The 13,606-nt window shown below is 43.7% G+C and overlaps 1 protein-coding gene across 9 annotated transcripts in view; it reads right to left on the reverse strand.

The window, feature by feature from the left end:
* PAK5 (p21 (RAC1) activated kinase 5) overlaps positions 1-13,606 on the reverse strand; it is a 177,283-nt gene that overhangs the window by 21,691 nt on the left and 141,986 nt on the right. For all 9 annotated transcript variants that reach the window (XM_034764118.1, XM_034764109.1, XM_034764114.1 and 6 more), the window contains 2 exons: positions 4,632-5,123; positions 3,326-3,459 (listed from right to left, as the gene is read on the reverse strand). In XM_034764118.1, coding sequence (XP_034620009.1) covers positions 3,326-3,459; positions 4,632-5,123 — 626 coding nt within the window. The remainder of the gene's footprint in view (positions 1-3,325; positions 3,460-4,631; positions 5,124-13,606) is intronic.

A 13,606-nucleotide genomic window follows, 5' to 3' on the forward strand; every position in this document is an offset into this window, starting at 1 on the left:
TCGTTTGTTACTGGTGATAATGTGTGAGAAGGAAATAGTCAGGTGTTGAGTTAGCAGGGCTGGGAACCTTCTTACTTGTAAATAGGGTAAATTTTATCTGCCAATCACTGACAGATAACACACAGGGAATGCTTTGATGCCACTTTGATAGTCACTTACCAGGGCAGCACTGCACTTTGGTTTTTTTAAAAAATGGAGCCGCTATACTTTTTGGAAGTTTAAGCACAAGGAAAAATTTTGAAAACGAAGTAGGTGTGCGGCATTAAATACATATAATGTATAGCACGTTGTAATGTATTTAGTTAGTCAATTCCCCGTTCTGAAGAAACCGAAGTTCTTTGATATACAGTAAGTCCACCAGTTGCCAAGAAGGACAAATCAGAATTGGGATGGAATCATGAAAGAGAATGAACAAGGGAAATGATTCTTGGATTTCAGAGCAAATCTGTGGATTCACATCCTGTCCGCAATCATTTAGGGTTATTTCCTTTGCTCTTATGCACATTACAAATAAACATTTAAAATGATATTTCAAGAAGCACCCCATAAATCATATGATAAGATATACTTATCCAGTCATCATTTACAAAAAAATATTCATGGGAAAAAAAGCCTGTCACATTGCTATACCATCTTTATAACAACGAAATTGAAGGGAGTTAATGAACTGTAAGCCATTCTGTCGTGTGCTCTGTCACAGCAGCCTTCATCCACAGACCATCCCGTAGCGGTCATTCAATGAGAGATGTAGAAACAATCCCTATTTCAGTTGTGACTCACCACTCGCCTTCTGTTCTAGATGAACCAATAAAGAGCATGATTCCTGTCTTGCTGGCCAAAGCTCCCTCTATTACATTAATATAAACCCCCCCCCACCAAGGAGACTTCTGCTTTCACGCTGCTATGTAAATGTTACAGCATTTCAGCAAAATTGTTGAGGGAAGGTCAGAAAAAGTAAAAAAGATTAAAGAATGACTCTTGTGGTTGCAAAAAAACGATGACAGCTCTTAAGTAGCAGTTTTCTGTAAACATCTGTTTGCCATTACATTCCTGTCAAAGGAATTTGGCAGAGCGGTTTTGAAGTTTTGGGGCAGCGTCGCTAACAAATGACTTACAATGGCCGTGATTTTTTTGCATGTCAATTGAGGCAGCACTTAAAAAAGAAGTATCTATTTCACAATTCCTATTTAGCCGTGACCTGAACATGTCACTAAATTGTTAGATAATTTTTGTGACTGAATTGATATTCGTTGCTAAACTGGGAGTCCTCTTCTTGGTTCACAGCTAAATTTCCTCCACGTAGATGTGCTAGTTGTGTGGTCTCCATTCAAGGAGAAAGGCATTTTACTGGTTAAATGTAAAACAGTTTTCTCCTGCCTACCTTCTTTCTGAGTGCTGGAAAAAGGGTGGGCGGCAAACAGAGGGAATATGTTACACAAAATCAAATCTGTCCCTTCAGAAGGCAAGTTGGAAGACAGGCATAAAGTCAGGAGCTCCATGTAAACGTTGGTACCTGTTAAATTATGTTGATTAGGGGGTGTGATTTTTTTATTGAAATAAGCATACCAGTACAACCCCTAATGTTGGTGCAGTTATACTGGCATGAAGGGCCTTACACCAATCTATCTTATTTCCCTTTCTGGATGGGAATAACTGTACCAGCACATTTATACACTAGGGGGTAGTTTACTATATTACTTTAGCTATACCAGTGTAGTTAACGGAGTACAACTTTTGTGTTTAGGCAAGGCCCTAAGTTGCTGTTGTGGCCAGAGAAAGAATTCCCAACAGTAAGAACCTATGTTGCCATTTGTTTAGTTTTCTCTTAACCTGTAATTGCCTAGAGCAGGGTTTACTGCATCTTGCTCAGATATAGCTAGTAAAGAATGGTACTAGAGACAGGATATTGGGCTGGATGAAACTCAGCTCTGATCCCATGTCCCTTTTTCCACAATAGTTGAATGAGCAGAGTTATAGCCTATGGCTGAAGGGTCAAAATATGGCCGTGCCAGCACAGGTGCATTGTGGGTCAGAGGGCTCAGGAAGTCCTTTTCCTCTCAGGGTTCTCATGACGGAGGTAGCCATCAAACAACAGCCTGCACTCTACAATGCAAAGGGAAGGGGGAAAGGAGATCTTCTGTCGATGGAAACGTAGAACAATTTTGGGGGAACATGGCGGCGCAGGCTGCGGGGAGGCCAGGGGAGGAAGGCCAGCCCTGGGAGGAGCTCATTGTAAACGTTTGCAACAATGTAACAGTTGCTGCCAATAGTATGCTGTTGTCCAGCACCGCTGAAGGCATTTTTCTTACTCTTATTCCATGAGGCATAATGGCTCCTGTCAACATCATTCAGGTAGTACACCAACACCAGCTCCCCTCCCTAATACAGCTCTGGCTCTGAGGTGACATTCTGGCCCCGCTGAAGTCCAGGGGAGTTTTGTCATGGACTTCAGTGGAGCCAGGCTTTCATCATAAAAGTGGCAATTTAGCCCTAAAGTTCTGGATTGGATGGGGACAAGAAAAAACAGGATGGGGGAGGAGGGGGGAAAGCAAAAACAAGAGAGACGGGGACGGGGCTGGACTTCACTCTAACATAAGATGTACATATATATTAATAAGTGTTGCAAATCATTCTCTCCATCACCTTTCTGCTAAGGCCCAAGTTAAGATTTCCATATTTCCCTTTGAACGGTTGGTGAGACCCCACCCCTCATTCCTACTACGGCCGTGTAAGGAATGGCGTTCCCGGCACTGTTTTAGGTGTTAAGCTACACAGTTATTGTATGAGAAACACAAAACCCCAACCTGAGGTTTTAACAGATAAAAAAGGACTTTCTATTCTCCGTTAAAGAGAGACGATCAGTAGAAAAATGGACCTGTTGTATATTGAGCACAGCTGAGCATTTTCAGATATTTTAACTGGCTTCTAGACTCCTTTGACAGAGACAGTTTTTTTTTTTTTTAGATTAAATGCATAGTAAAGTTCTCATCGTTTTTGCATTTTGTCAGGAGTATGAATTTATTACATTGCAGATCTGTCTGCTTTTAGACAGAGGCTGATAATACCAAACCATGTTTAAATCACTCATCAGTTTCCACTGAGTCACCGAGAGCATAAGCTGGGACAAAGCAGGCACGGATTGCACTTAGTCCCACCTTTGCTAACATTTCCCCCTTTCTATAAACTGGCAGTGGCAGTAAGCATGGGCGGGACAAAGCCAGATATTCCTTCTTGCCCTAGTAGAAGCAGAGGATTTGCCGCACCTTTGAAAGAAGAGGTGCCTTCAACACTAAAACAGTGTACAGATGATGCTAACCAAACATACCTTGTATGCGTCACTATGTCTGTCAAAGCACCACCTTCCAGAAACTCCATAACAACCCAGAGCTCATCGCTCACGAGATAACTGTTGTACATGTCAACCACATTTTCATGATGGTAATCCCTCATTATTACAACCTAAGCAAAAGACAAACACTGCATGAGTTACTGGAAACGTTTTGATTCAGGACCATTTTTCTTTTACTGCGGCCCAGGGGAGAATTAGCTCAGTGGTTTGAGCATTGGCCTCCTAACCCCAGGGTTATAAATTCAATCCTTGAGGGGGCCATTTAGGGATCTGGGTCAAAAATCTGCCTAGGGATTGGTCCTGCTTTGAGCAGAGGGTTGGACTAGATGACCTTCTGAGGTCCCTTCCAACACTGATATTCTATGATTCAAGAAATGTTATGATGTAACACCCTTGCTAAATCCTTATACCTAATTACATCATGTTTTTCTAACAAATATATTTACATGTCCAGAACTTTCCCTGTAAATAATTTCTGAAAGATGGAGGAAATATAATTTCTAAATCACATTTAGTGGAAAACAGCTTTCTTTTGAATATAAAAACAGGAATGGTTCTTTCTTTTTTTGCCTGTTGCTTCTCCTTTTAGTACAACAGAGATTGTATCAAATCAGTTAAGCAAAGCCTTCTTCGTGGTGCCACCAAGGTCAACGTGCAGAGAATTAAAAACCAAAACACCCTAATAATATACAGCTCACTTGTGACCCGGTTAAAGCAGCAGTAGGGGCCATAAGGCGTTCGTTCCCTTTTGCCCCTGCACGGCTACCCACACCCCAGGTAACAGGGCAGAGCCGCTCTATTCTTGCTGCTGAGCAGGTGTGGCACAATAAGGCAGGAAATGGGCAAAGCCTTGGCTGCATTGGGGTGCCAAGGAACATATGCTGGGACAGATTACAGCCCTGACCTCCCTTCCCAGCGCAGCGGGGAACCAGGTGACTCACTCAGAGCATCTCCAGGTTCAGGGCAACAATGCTGGGCTCCCGACAAAGCTATGACTAAGCCCATAGTGAGATATTTAAAGGAAAGGCAGAACAGAAAATAAAATGAAGTTTTACATTTGTTTATAAAAGTGACAAATATTTTGCTTGATGGTCGGTTTGTGACCTGCCCATAGTAAGGGGCCACCCCAATGGAGACTGCGACTCAGGAAGTTACAACTGAACTCACCATCCCTATCTTCGGAGGCCAAAGCCTTATCCGTTGGGCACTGAGGGGGTTTCTGCTTTGCTCCTCTCTGTGATCAGTAACCTGCAAAATTGTCCCCTCATCCAAAATGGCTTACCTCATTGAAGAGTAATTCTCTTCTCTGCTGTTTCCTGAGATCCATTTTCTTCACTGCGACTTGCTTTCCGGTGTGCTTCTCAGTGGCAATGCAAACGATCCCCGTGGAGCCTTCTCCTATTTTGATAAAGTTGTCCAAGTACTCTCTGGGGTCGCCGGGACTGACAACGAGCTGGAGGGCAGCTCTGAACTGTTCGTGTGACACCCTGGAGGGCTGCTGATCAGAGGATGAACCCCAGCTAGGTGGGGGATAAGCACTTGATGTGATACTTGGGGAGCTTGGGTAAGAAGCCGTGGAAATATAAGGAGAGCTTGACTGGAGGGCTGGCTGGTGATAATGAGAGGCTTTGTGATAGACTGAAGGATACTGGAAGCTACTACCTGAACAGCTAACTTTGCTTTGACTTTGAGGTAGCTTTGTTGGGCCTCTAGGGTAGGTATCTGATCCAGATAGTGGTGGGCTAACTACCATCTGTGCTCGATCGTAATCCACCTGCAAAAATTAAAACAAGGCAAAGTTAACATGTTGTATTCAGCATTGATCAATGGCTGAAAATAATTGCAGGGATTATGAGCATTCTAAACCTTACGTTATCAATGAAGTCAGACTTCAATTCCTCAGTATCATGGTGTGGCCACCTCCACTGTGATTTCTCATTTCTGAGGTTCCTACTTGGTTTTCTAACTTTCTCTTTTTGTGGACATTTAGTAAAAGAAATCTCTAATCACAGACCCACTTAACACTGCTATTCCTCACCCCTTGCTTGGTTCTCAGCATGTTTCACCCTCTGGACCACCAGGAGGAACTCCAAGGATCACTGATGGTCCACAGACTGCTGAGGTGACAAGTAAAAATCCCTAACTATCGCTTTATTTTATTATAGTCTTTAGGATTAGTGGAGCACAAGCAATCTGTTTATACCCAGTACCATGATGTCCCGAACAGATGGTATAATTTTGAGGGGAATGTCCTCTACAACCTAAATACCTATTCCTTTTAAAGTGACACTCTGGTACCCTCTTGTTGAGAATAGAGATTTTTTTAAAATTACCAGTTTGGTACATTCTTTTTTTGGGTACATTCTGATCACAATAAAAATATAGATTTTAGAACCATTAGATCATCTAGCCGGATCTCCTGTGTATCACAGGCCAAATAATTTCACCCAGTTACCCTTGTATTGAGCTCACTAACTTGGGTTTGATTAGAATATACTTTCCAGAAAGGCATCCAAGTCTTGATCTAGTGGCTCACCACTTCCCTTGGTGGTTTGGTCCAGTGGTTAGTCGCCCTTGCGGTTAAAAATTTGGGCCTTATTGCTAATTTGAATTTGTCTGGTTTCAACTTCCAGCCATTGGTTCTTGTACCTATATGCTGCAAACAAGTCACCTCTCAATCTTCTTTTTGATAAGCTAAACACTTGAGCTCCTTAAGTCTCTTGTTGTGTTAGCTCCTCCCCTCTCCAGCCACCCTCTTCTTGATCCTCCCTTTGCTTTCACAAGAGTAAAACAGGAGGAGCAAGTGAATGTAAAGCTACCTTTGTTTCCCAATCAGTTCCAGTGCTGAGGAGAGCTCACCGGGGCTGGAAATCAAGCCCTACTTCCTGAATCCTGCATAGCGCACTGTTAATGGAGGGGACCATAAAGACATCACACAGGGCAGCCAATGAATCGACCCTCACCTGGTTGGCAGAGGTGCAAAGAACAAACAGGACATGCAGGAACTGTGACAGACACTTTAGATGGTAATACAGGGTGCACAGTGCAACAGTTCTGACAGGCACCATATCTGTTCCCAACACAATGGGTGCATTGGAAGTGATTACTGTGATCAGGGGCACTGGAAAGACTTGTGTGTAGCTGCCATCCAGCATCCATTACCCAGCAGATGTCTGTGCCACACTGCCATCCTTACTGCCATGCTAACACCAATTTACCTGCATTGCAACCTGTTAAGAGCTAAGGTAAAGAGATGCACAGAGGAAGCCATTTGCAGTGCACAACAAATTTTATAAGTCCCGCAAAACACAGGAGCTATGCTACATATTCTTGACTGCCATCTCCTGGTACCTGGACTATTAACTACTTACATATATACAGATACAGACCACTCCTAGAATGAAACCAGGACTGACTGGGAGCTGGAAAGTGGTTCCCACTCCAACGGTCTGGGTGATAAGGCCCTGCGAACATTGGTTGTACTACTGTGCAATGTGATAATGTGGCCAAATGACTGCCACTATTGAAGGGAGTGAGGGCTGGTAACATAGACAGACGTATTTTGATTGGATAGATCTCAGTCATATGCAGGGCAAATTGGACACTGCCACCAACTTAAAATCTCTTCCATTGATGGCCCAACTCTTGCCCCTTCTAGTTACCTGCCCTTTCCCACTGACTGTGGGACACTTCCGTAACTATGTAGGGAAGATAGAGCATTGCACACGAGCACTGGTCCTAGCTTCCTGCAACAGCACCCGGTAAGGTATGTAGGGTTATATGGCTCAAATGACAATGGTACATTCATTTCAAATGCCTTGCTTATAGGATTCACACATTATAATTCTTCAGGGTCTTTCTTACAACTCCCCAAAATTGGTATTGCACCTATTGTTCTTCCCAACAATACGAGCATCATTATAACGGGCAAACGCGAGAATAGATTAAACAAACAATAAGCAGAAAACAGGAAAGTTCAAACTAAGATTTTGCCCCGGGATGCGGGGGAGAGTAGTGATTGTGAGCCTATAACCTATCTGAAATGGGTGTTTGGTCTTCATCGTTCTCAAAGTGGGCTTCCTTCAAGCAAGACAGAACAAGCAACACGGAGACTAATTTAATTTACCATTTCTTAAATGATTTTCCAGAATGACAAACTACTTAACTGCACTGTCATACAACCGCTAATTTTCCTTTGAAACCAGAGACAATCTGGGAAGAAATTATCTCAATAGGAGGCTTTAAAAAACCCCCACAAGTGTATGCGTTATTCCTTTGATGGAAAAACAACTAACGACACATTTCCTATTTCCACTTAAAAGTTCCTTTGCCTTAAAGTGTTTTCAAGCTTCTTCTATGTAAAGTAAATGAATTTTTTACATTCTCAGACAGGATGTTTGCTCATCCATAGCTCTATTCAAACCCAAAAGATATGGGCAAAAATACAGCAATTTTTGGAAATGAATCTGTTTACAGCATAGCAAAAATAGCCCATGACAATGTGTGTAACATCTCTGGGGGGTGGGGGGGTGCATAGACACAGGCTCATGATGTAGCACAATTACAAATAATTATACCTATGAATTCATTAAATCAATCAATTCCACTGGCGGTGCACGGGGGGTGGACAGGGCATAAAACTCTACACAGCTCTCAGTTGCTACTATTACTGCTGGCTGTCAGCCAGGAGTCCCCTGATCCATGTTAGTTAAGTGCACATTAATCTGAATTTGGCAGCGTAATCAAGGACCCAACTGAACTGTGAAATTGAATTCTGCAGTGGAACATCATTCGACCATTTTATGCTAAGACTGAAAAAAAAAAAATCTGTCGCAGCATCAATTTATCACTGTAGCCTGCTGCACGGCAAAGGAGGCGTTTGTAGCTGAAATCTACTCGGGGCGGGGGGGGGGGGGGAACCGTCAAGTGCAAAATTAGATCAGTGTTTTGCAATGTTCTGTGTAAGACACTTGCCCATCTTTTGGTCTCACATGCAGCTTTGAATGGGAGGAGGGGTTGCACACTCTCAAAGGGCTGCTTAAATATTCCTCTTTGAAATGTGACACTGGAGTTGTCTTCTTTAATCCCATCCCATCTCCTAGAACTGGAAGGGACCCTGAAAGGTCATCAAGTCCAGCCCCCTGCCTTCACTAGCAGAACCAAGTACTGATTTTTGCCCTAAATGGCCCCTTTAAGGATTAAACTTACAACCCTGGGTTTAGCAGGCCAATGCTCAAACCACTGAGCTATCCCTCTCTCACTGTGACTATTTAACATGACTCTTTTGAGTCGTCGCAACCAATAATATGTAGCATGCACAAAAACACCAGACAGCATCTTACTTAAAGTAGCAACTTCCTGAGAGAAGATTTTTATACAAGGTAAAGACACAAATAATTATAGCAATGGATCCATTTGATCCAGCAAGCAGGGTTTTCTATAAACTGCAAAGGGCTAGAGACCACTAGGGACTCTGCTGTTGCCAATCTAATTAATGTGTAAGGTGCCCAGATACTCTGGTGATGGAGGCACCTTACCCATTTAGATCAATACATACATATAAGTCAATTATTTGATATTTAAACTTAAGGCTGCTATGTGTTTTCAGAATTTGAAAATGAAAATTAATAGGTTCAGCAAAACTTCTGAAAAATATAATGTACTTGCTAATACATTTTTTTAGCATTTGATAACCCGGCTTACAGTACAATTCAAAACCATTCATTTCTGGAATGCAACGAAATGTAACAAAAATATACAGGGAAAAGCCATTAAATCAGCTAAGTTCTCATTATTAGCCGGGTCGTAATGCAGTTCTTCACATCACTGCAAAATCAAATAGAAACTATTTCATTAATGCTTCTATTTATATTATTGTATTCAATTAGGCTCCCAAAGGAACCCCTTTAAAAGACCATAAAAAAACCCTCAACGCAGGGTCAACAGGGCAGATTAGGTTCTGACATGAAATCCATCAAAGCACTGCACTGTAATGGAATACACTTCTGCTGCTGCGTGGGTTGGTTCACTGACTCACAATATTACTCAAATGTGTACATGCTCATTTCAGCACTGAGGCCTTTTGGTTGTAACAAAAAGGGTATCACAAGATGGTTAAAGACATTTTACCTTTCATATTGACGACAGTAATGCATATTTTGTAACACCAGAAATTACAGATATTTAATACGATATTAGGCGGAAACACCTGCTTATTCATATGAAAACTAAGAGCCTGATCTTGTAACATGGGATAGCTCAGTGGTTTGAGCATTGGCCTGTTAAATCTAGGGTTGTGAGCTCGATCATTGAGGGGGCCATTTAGGGAACTGGGGTAAAAATCTGTCTGGGGATTGGTCCTGCTTTGAGCGGGGGGGGACGGGGGGAAAGGACTAGATGACCTCCTGAGGTCCCTTCTAACCCTGATATTCTATGAACATGATCTAGGTGGGCAGACCCTTCACCTGTGTGGAGTACTGCTAAATTATTCATAGGAGCACTGTAGAAAAGGCCTGTCTCAGAAATGGCTGCCCCAACCCCCCGTTGAAGAATTTGGTCCCCTATGGGAGGGAACCAAAGTGAAAACTAAGGACAAACATCTTAAAAGGGGACCCCCCGCTTTCCACAGAGGTAGAACTCGATGATCATTTGTCATGAACCTAGTCCCACCAGGAGATGAGAGTTCAGAGAGGCTGTGGTGAGAGGAGATTCGATCACTAGAAATAATGATAACTAGTTATGTGGTGACTGAGAATTGCTTGGTGACTTGCCTGCCAGATCCAAAGGTGGCGGGTCAGATGCTTACTGGAGGGCCCAGGGCCCTCCCCCCTCCTACACCCCAAAGCCCCCTCCCACACTCTGAACCCCTCATCCCTGGCCCCAGCTGGAGCCCTCACTTCTTTCCACACACTAACCCTCTGCCCCAGCCTGGTGAAAATGAGTGAGCGAGGGTGGGGTCTCGGGGCAGGGCAAGGGTGTTTGGTTTTCTGCAATTAGAAAGTTGGCAGCCCTATGTCTACACAGATTTCTAACAAGTAAAGGGGTTGAATTGGTGATCATGCTTCATATCAGTACCAGTGACATCAGGCTGTACAGGAGAGCAGGCCTGTAAAATAAACTGAGATTACTAGGGGAATAAGACTAATGTCTAGGGCTTCTCCAATAGAGATCACTGAAATGCTTCCTTTGCCACACACAAGGTGAGTTAGATAGGGATAATGTCAGGGTTTCAATATGTGAATGAGAAGATGCCATAAAAAAGGAAGGGGTTACATTCATTAGTCACTGGGAAAAGGAAAGGAGAGCCTATACTTATAATAATAAATGGAGATATCCCATCTCCTAGAACTGGAAGGGACCTTGAAAGATCATTGAGTCCAGCCCCCTGCCTTCACTAGCAGAACCAAGTACTGATTTTGCCCCAGATCCCCAAGTGGCCCCCTCAAAGATTGAACTCACAATGCTGGGTTTAGCAGGCCAATGCTCAAACCACTAAGCTATCCCTCCCCCCCTTAAGGATTGGCTCCACCTTAAATTAACCTGCAGGCACAGAATATCTACAAGAAATTGGGTGTGGGGAAGGAGGTGTAATTTAAACCAGGATCTGGGAGAAACGAGCCAGGTGTTGAGGAGCGGTCAAGTTAGACAAAGACTTCTGTTAGGTATGGCAATAATACCAAAGTTACCCTATGTTGGGCAGTGATGGATAGGGCAGATATTACAACCACACTGGAGGAGGGACAGGATGGGATGACACAGGTGGATTCCGGAAAAAAATAACAAGGTGTCACATAAAGGAATTTAAAAATAGGCATATGGTCAAACACAAAATCAATAAAGGACTGTATACCAACAGGAGGAACTTATAGGTGAACTAGAAAACCTGACAATAGAAGAAGACCTTAGTCTAATAAGCATTTCTGGAAAACAGACAAAGGCTAATGGGATACTGTAGTACAGGGGTGGGCAAACTTTTTGGCCCGAGGGCCACATCTGAGTATGGAAATTGTATGGTGGGCCATGAATGCTCACAAAATTGGGGGTTGGCGTGTGGGAGGGAGTGAGGGCTCTGGCTGGGGGTGCAGGCTATGGGGTGGGGCTGGGGATGAGGGGTTGGGGGAGCAGGAGGATGCTCCGGATTGGGATTGAGGGGTTTGGAGGGCGGGAGGGAGATTGGGGCTGGGGTGGGGGGTTGGGGCATGGGAGGGGGTCAGGGGTGCAAGCTCCGGGTGGCGCTTACCTCAAGCAGCTCCCAGAAGCAGCAGCATGTCCCCCCTCTGGCTCCTATGCGTTGGCATGGCCAGGCGGCTCTGCGTGCTGTCCTGTCCGCAGGCACCGCTCCTGCAGCTCCCATTGTTCACAGTTCCCGGCCAATCGGAGCTGCGGGGGCTGTGCTTGGGATGATGGCAGTGTACAGAGCCCCCTAGCTGCCCCTATGCATAGGAGCCAGAGGGGAGACATGCCGCTGCTTCCAGGAGCTGTGCAGAGCAGGGCAAGCCCCTGACCCCACTCCCGGCAGGAACTCGAGGGCCAGATTAAAACATCTGGAGGGCCGGATGCGGCCCCCGGGCCGTAGTTTGCCCACCCCTGCTATAATACCTGAGTATCAACCATGCAGGAAGGATATATTAGGCTATGGAGGTATGGGAATACATAAAAGATTCCACTGAACCTAATGAGATATCATTTCCACAGGGAGAGGGCATTTGTGTCCATACAGATCCTACTGTCAACTCATAAGAATACACACATGTTAGAAGGGTTATACTGCTGATCTTCAGACTGTTGAAGGAGATCAAAGAGGCAACTAAATCTAATAATAGCCAACTTCAGCTACTTGCAATATAAAATGATCAAATGTCTCACCCAGATATGATTTAGGGAGCAATTTCTCGACACCTTATACAATTGCACGTTGAAACAGCTACTTTTAGAGCACAAAAGAGGAGAGGTTACTCTCAGCAGAGTTCTACATCTCACCCAGGAGTTGATTCAAGAAGTAATTATAGTTGATCCACAGTAGCTGAGGCGTGGCCTAACGCGAGTGATTAACACATGTGGGGAGGCCTTATTTTGTGGAAGAGGGGATTAGGGAGGTAAATGAATTATTAGGCTGAAAACAGGACATCTGTGCTACATAAGGGAAATACGTAGGTCAGTAGGCTAAAAAGACAGAATGTCTGAGCCAGCTAAAATAAGAGAACGAACACCCAGGGAATTATTTACTATGAACTAGATAACAAGGGACAAAAGTTAGGAATGAAGAGACAAAATAAAGAGGAAGTTGAAACATGGACAGCGCGTGGACAGAGCATGTGGTACAGGGATCCTGTACCAAGTAACCAAGCTAATCCTAAAATGTATAATGCGATGTAGAGTAAATGCAATGAGATGTTTCAATGTATATAAGGAGAGAGTTTCTGTAACTTCGGAGCTATGATGTAGCCTGCATCCACCCCCCACCCCCCGCATTTGAGTCTGATCAACTCAGCATAGCATTGCTCTATGCCAAATAAAGATACCCAAGTGACGAATTCTGGAGTCAAACTGAGTTCTTGGGAAGACGAGTGGAAAGAGGTCTCGGAGGGAATTCCAACTTCCATTAAATACTTGTAACCACACTATAATTAAGTTCAACATCCTCATGGGAGAATCATAGTGTATCATACACTAGCACTGTGGCTTTAATCTTTAAGAGGGGAATTAAAAAAAAAAAGTGAAGATGGGTAATCCAGAAAAGACCCTACAAGTGAGTAAATTAAAATCCTTACACTCTGCATGGAGGCTTCTGTATCATAGGATAATAGAGTATCTAGAGGTATGTGTACCCCGAAACTAAAAAATGAAGCAAGAAGGTAACACAAAACAGCAGAGATTAAATCATCACTTGATGATTGCCTGTTCTGTTCATCCCCTCTGAAGCACCTGGCATTGGCCACTGTCGGAAGACAGGATATTGGGCAGGATGGACATTTGGCATGGCCAATCTTATGTTCATATGTTTCTTATGTTTAAATGGTAAGATGCAAGAGATTAGTAAAAGCCAAACAGGCATCCTTCAAAAATGGAAATCCAGCCCATGTGAAGCCAAGGGAAAGGAACAAACTCTGGTAGTAAAAATGTAAAATGGAAGTTAGGAGGGTGAGGAGGGGATTTGAAGAGCAAATAGCCAAAGACATATAAACAAATAACAAGAAATGTGTATTCCAAAAGCGGGGAACCTGCGAGAAAATAGGTGGGTCTTTGAGGCAGCCAGGG

Source organism: Trachemys scripta, chromosome 3, assembly GCF_013100865.1.
Source record: "Trachemys scripta elegans isolate TJP31775 chromosome 3, CAS_Tse_1.0, whole genome shotgun sequence".
Taxonomy (NCBI): Eukaryota; Metazoa; Chordata; order Testudines; family Emydidae; genus Trachemys; species Trachemys scripta.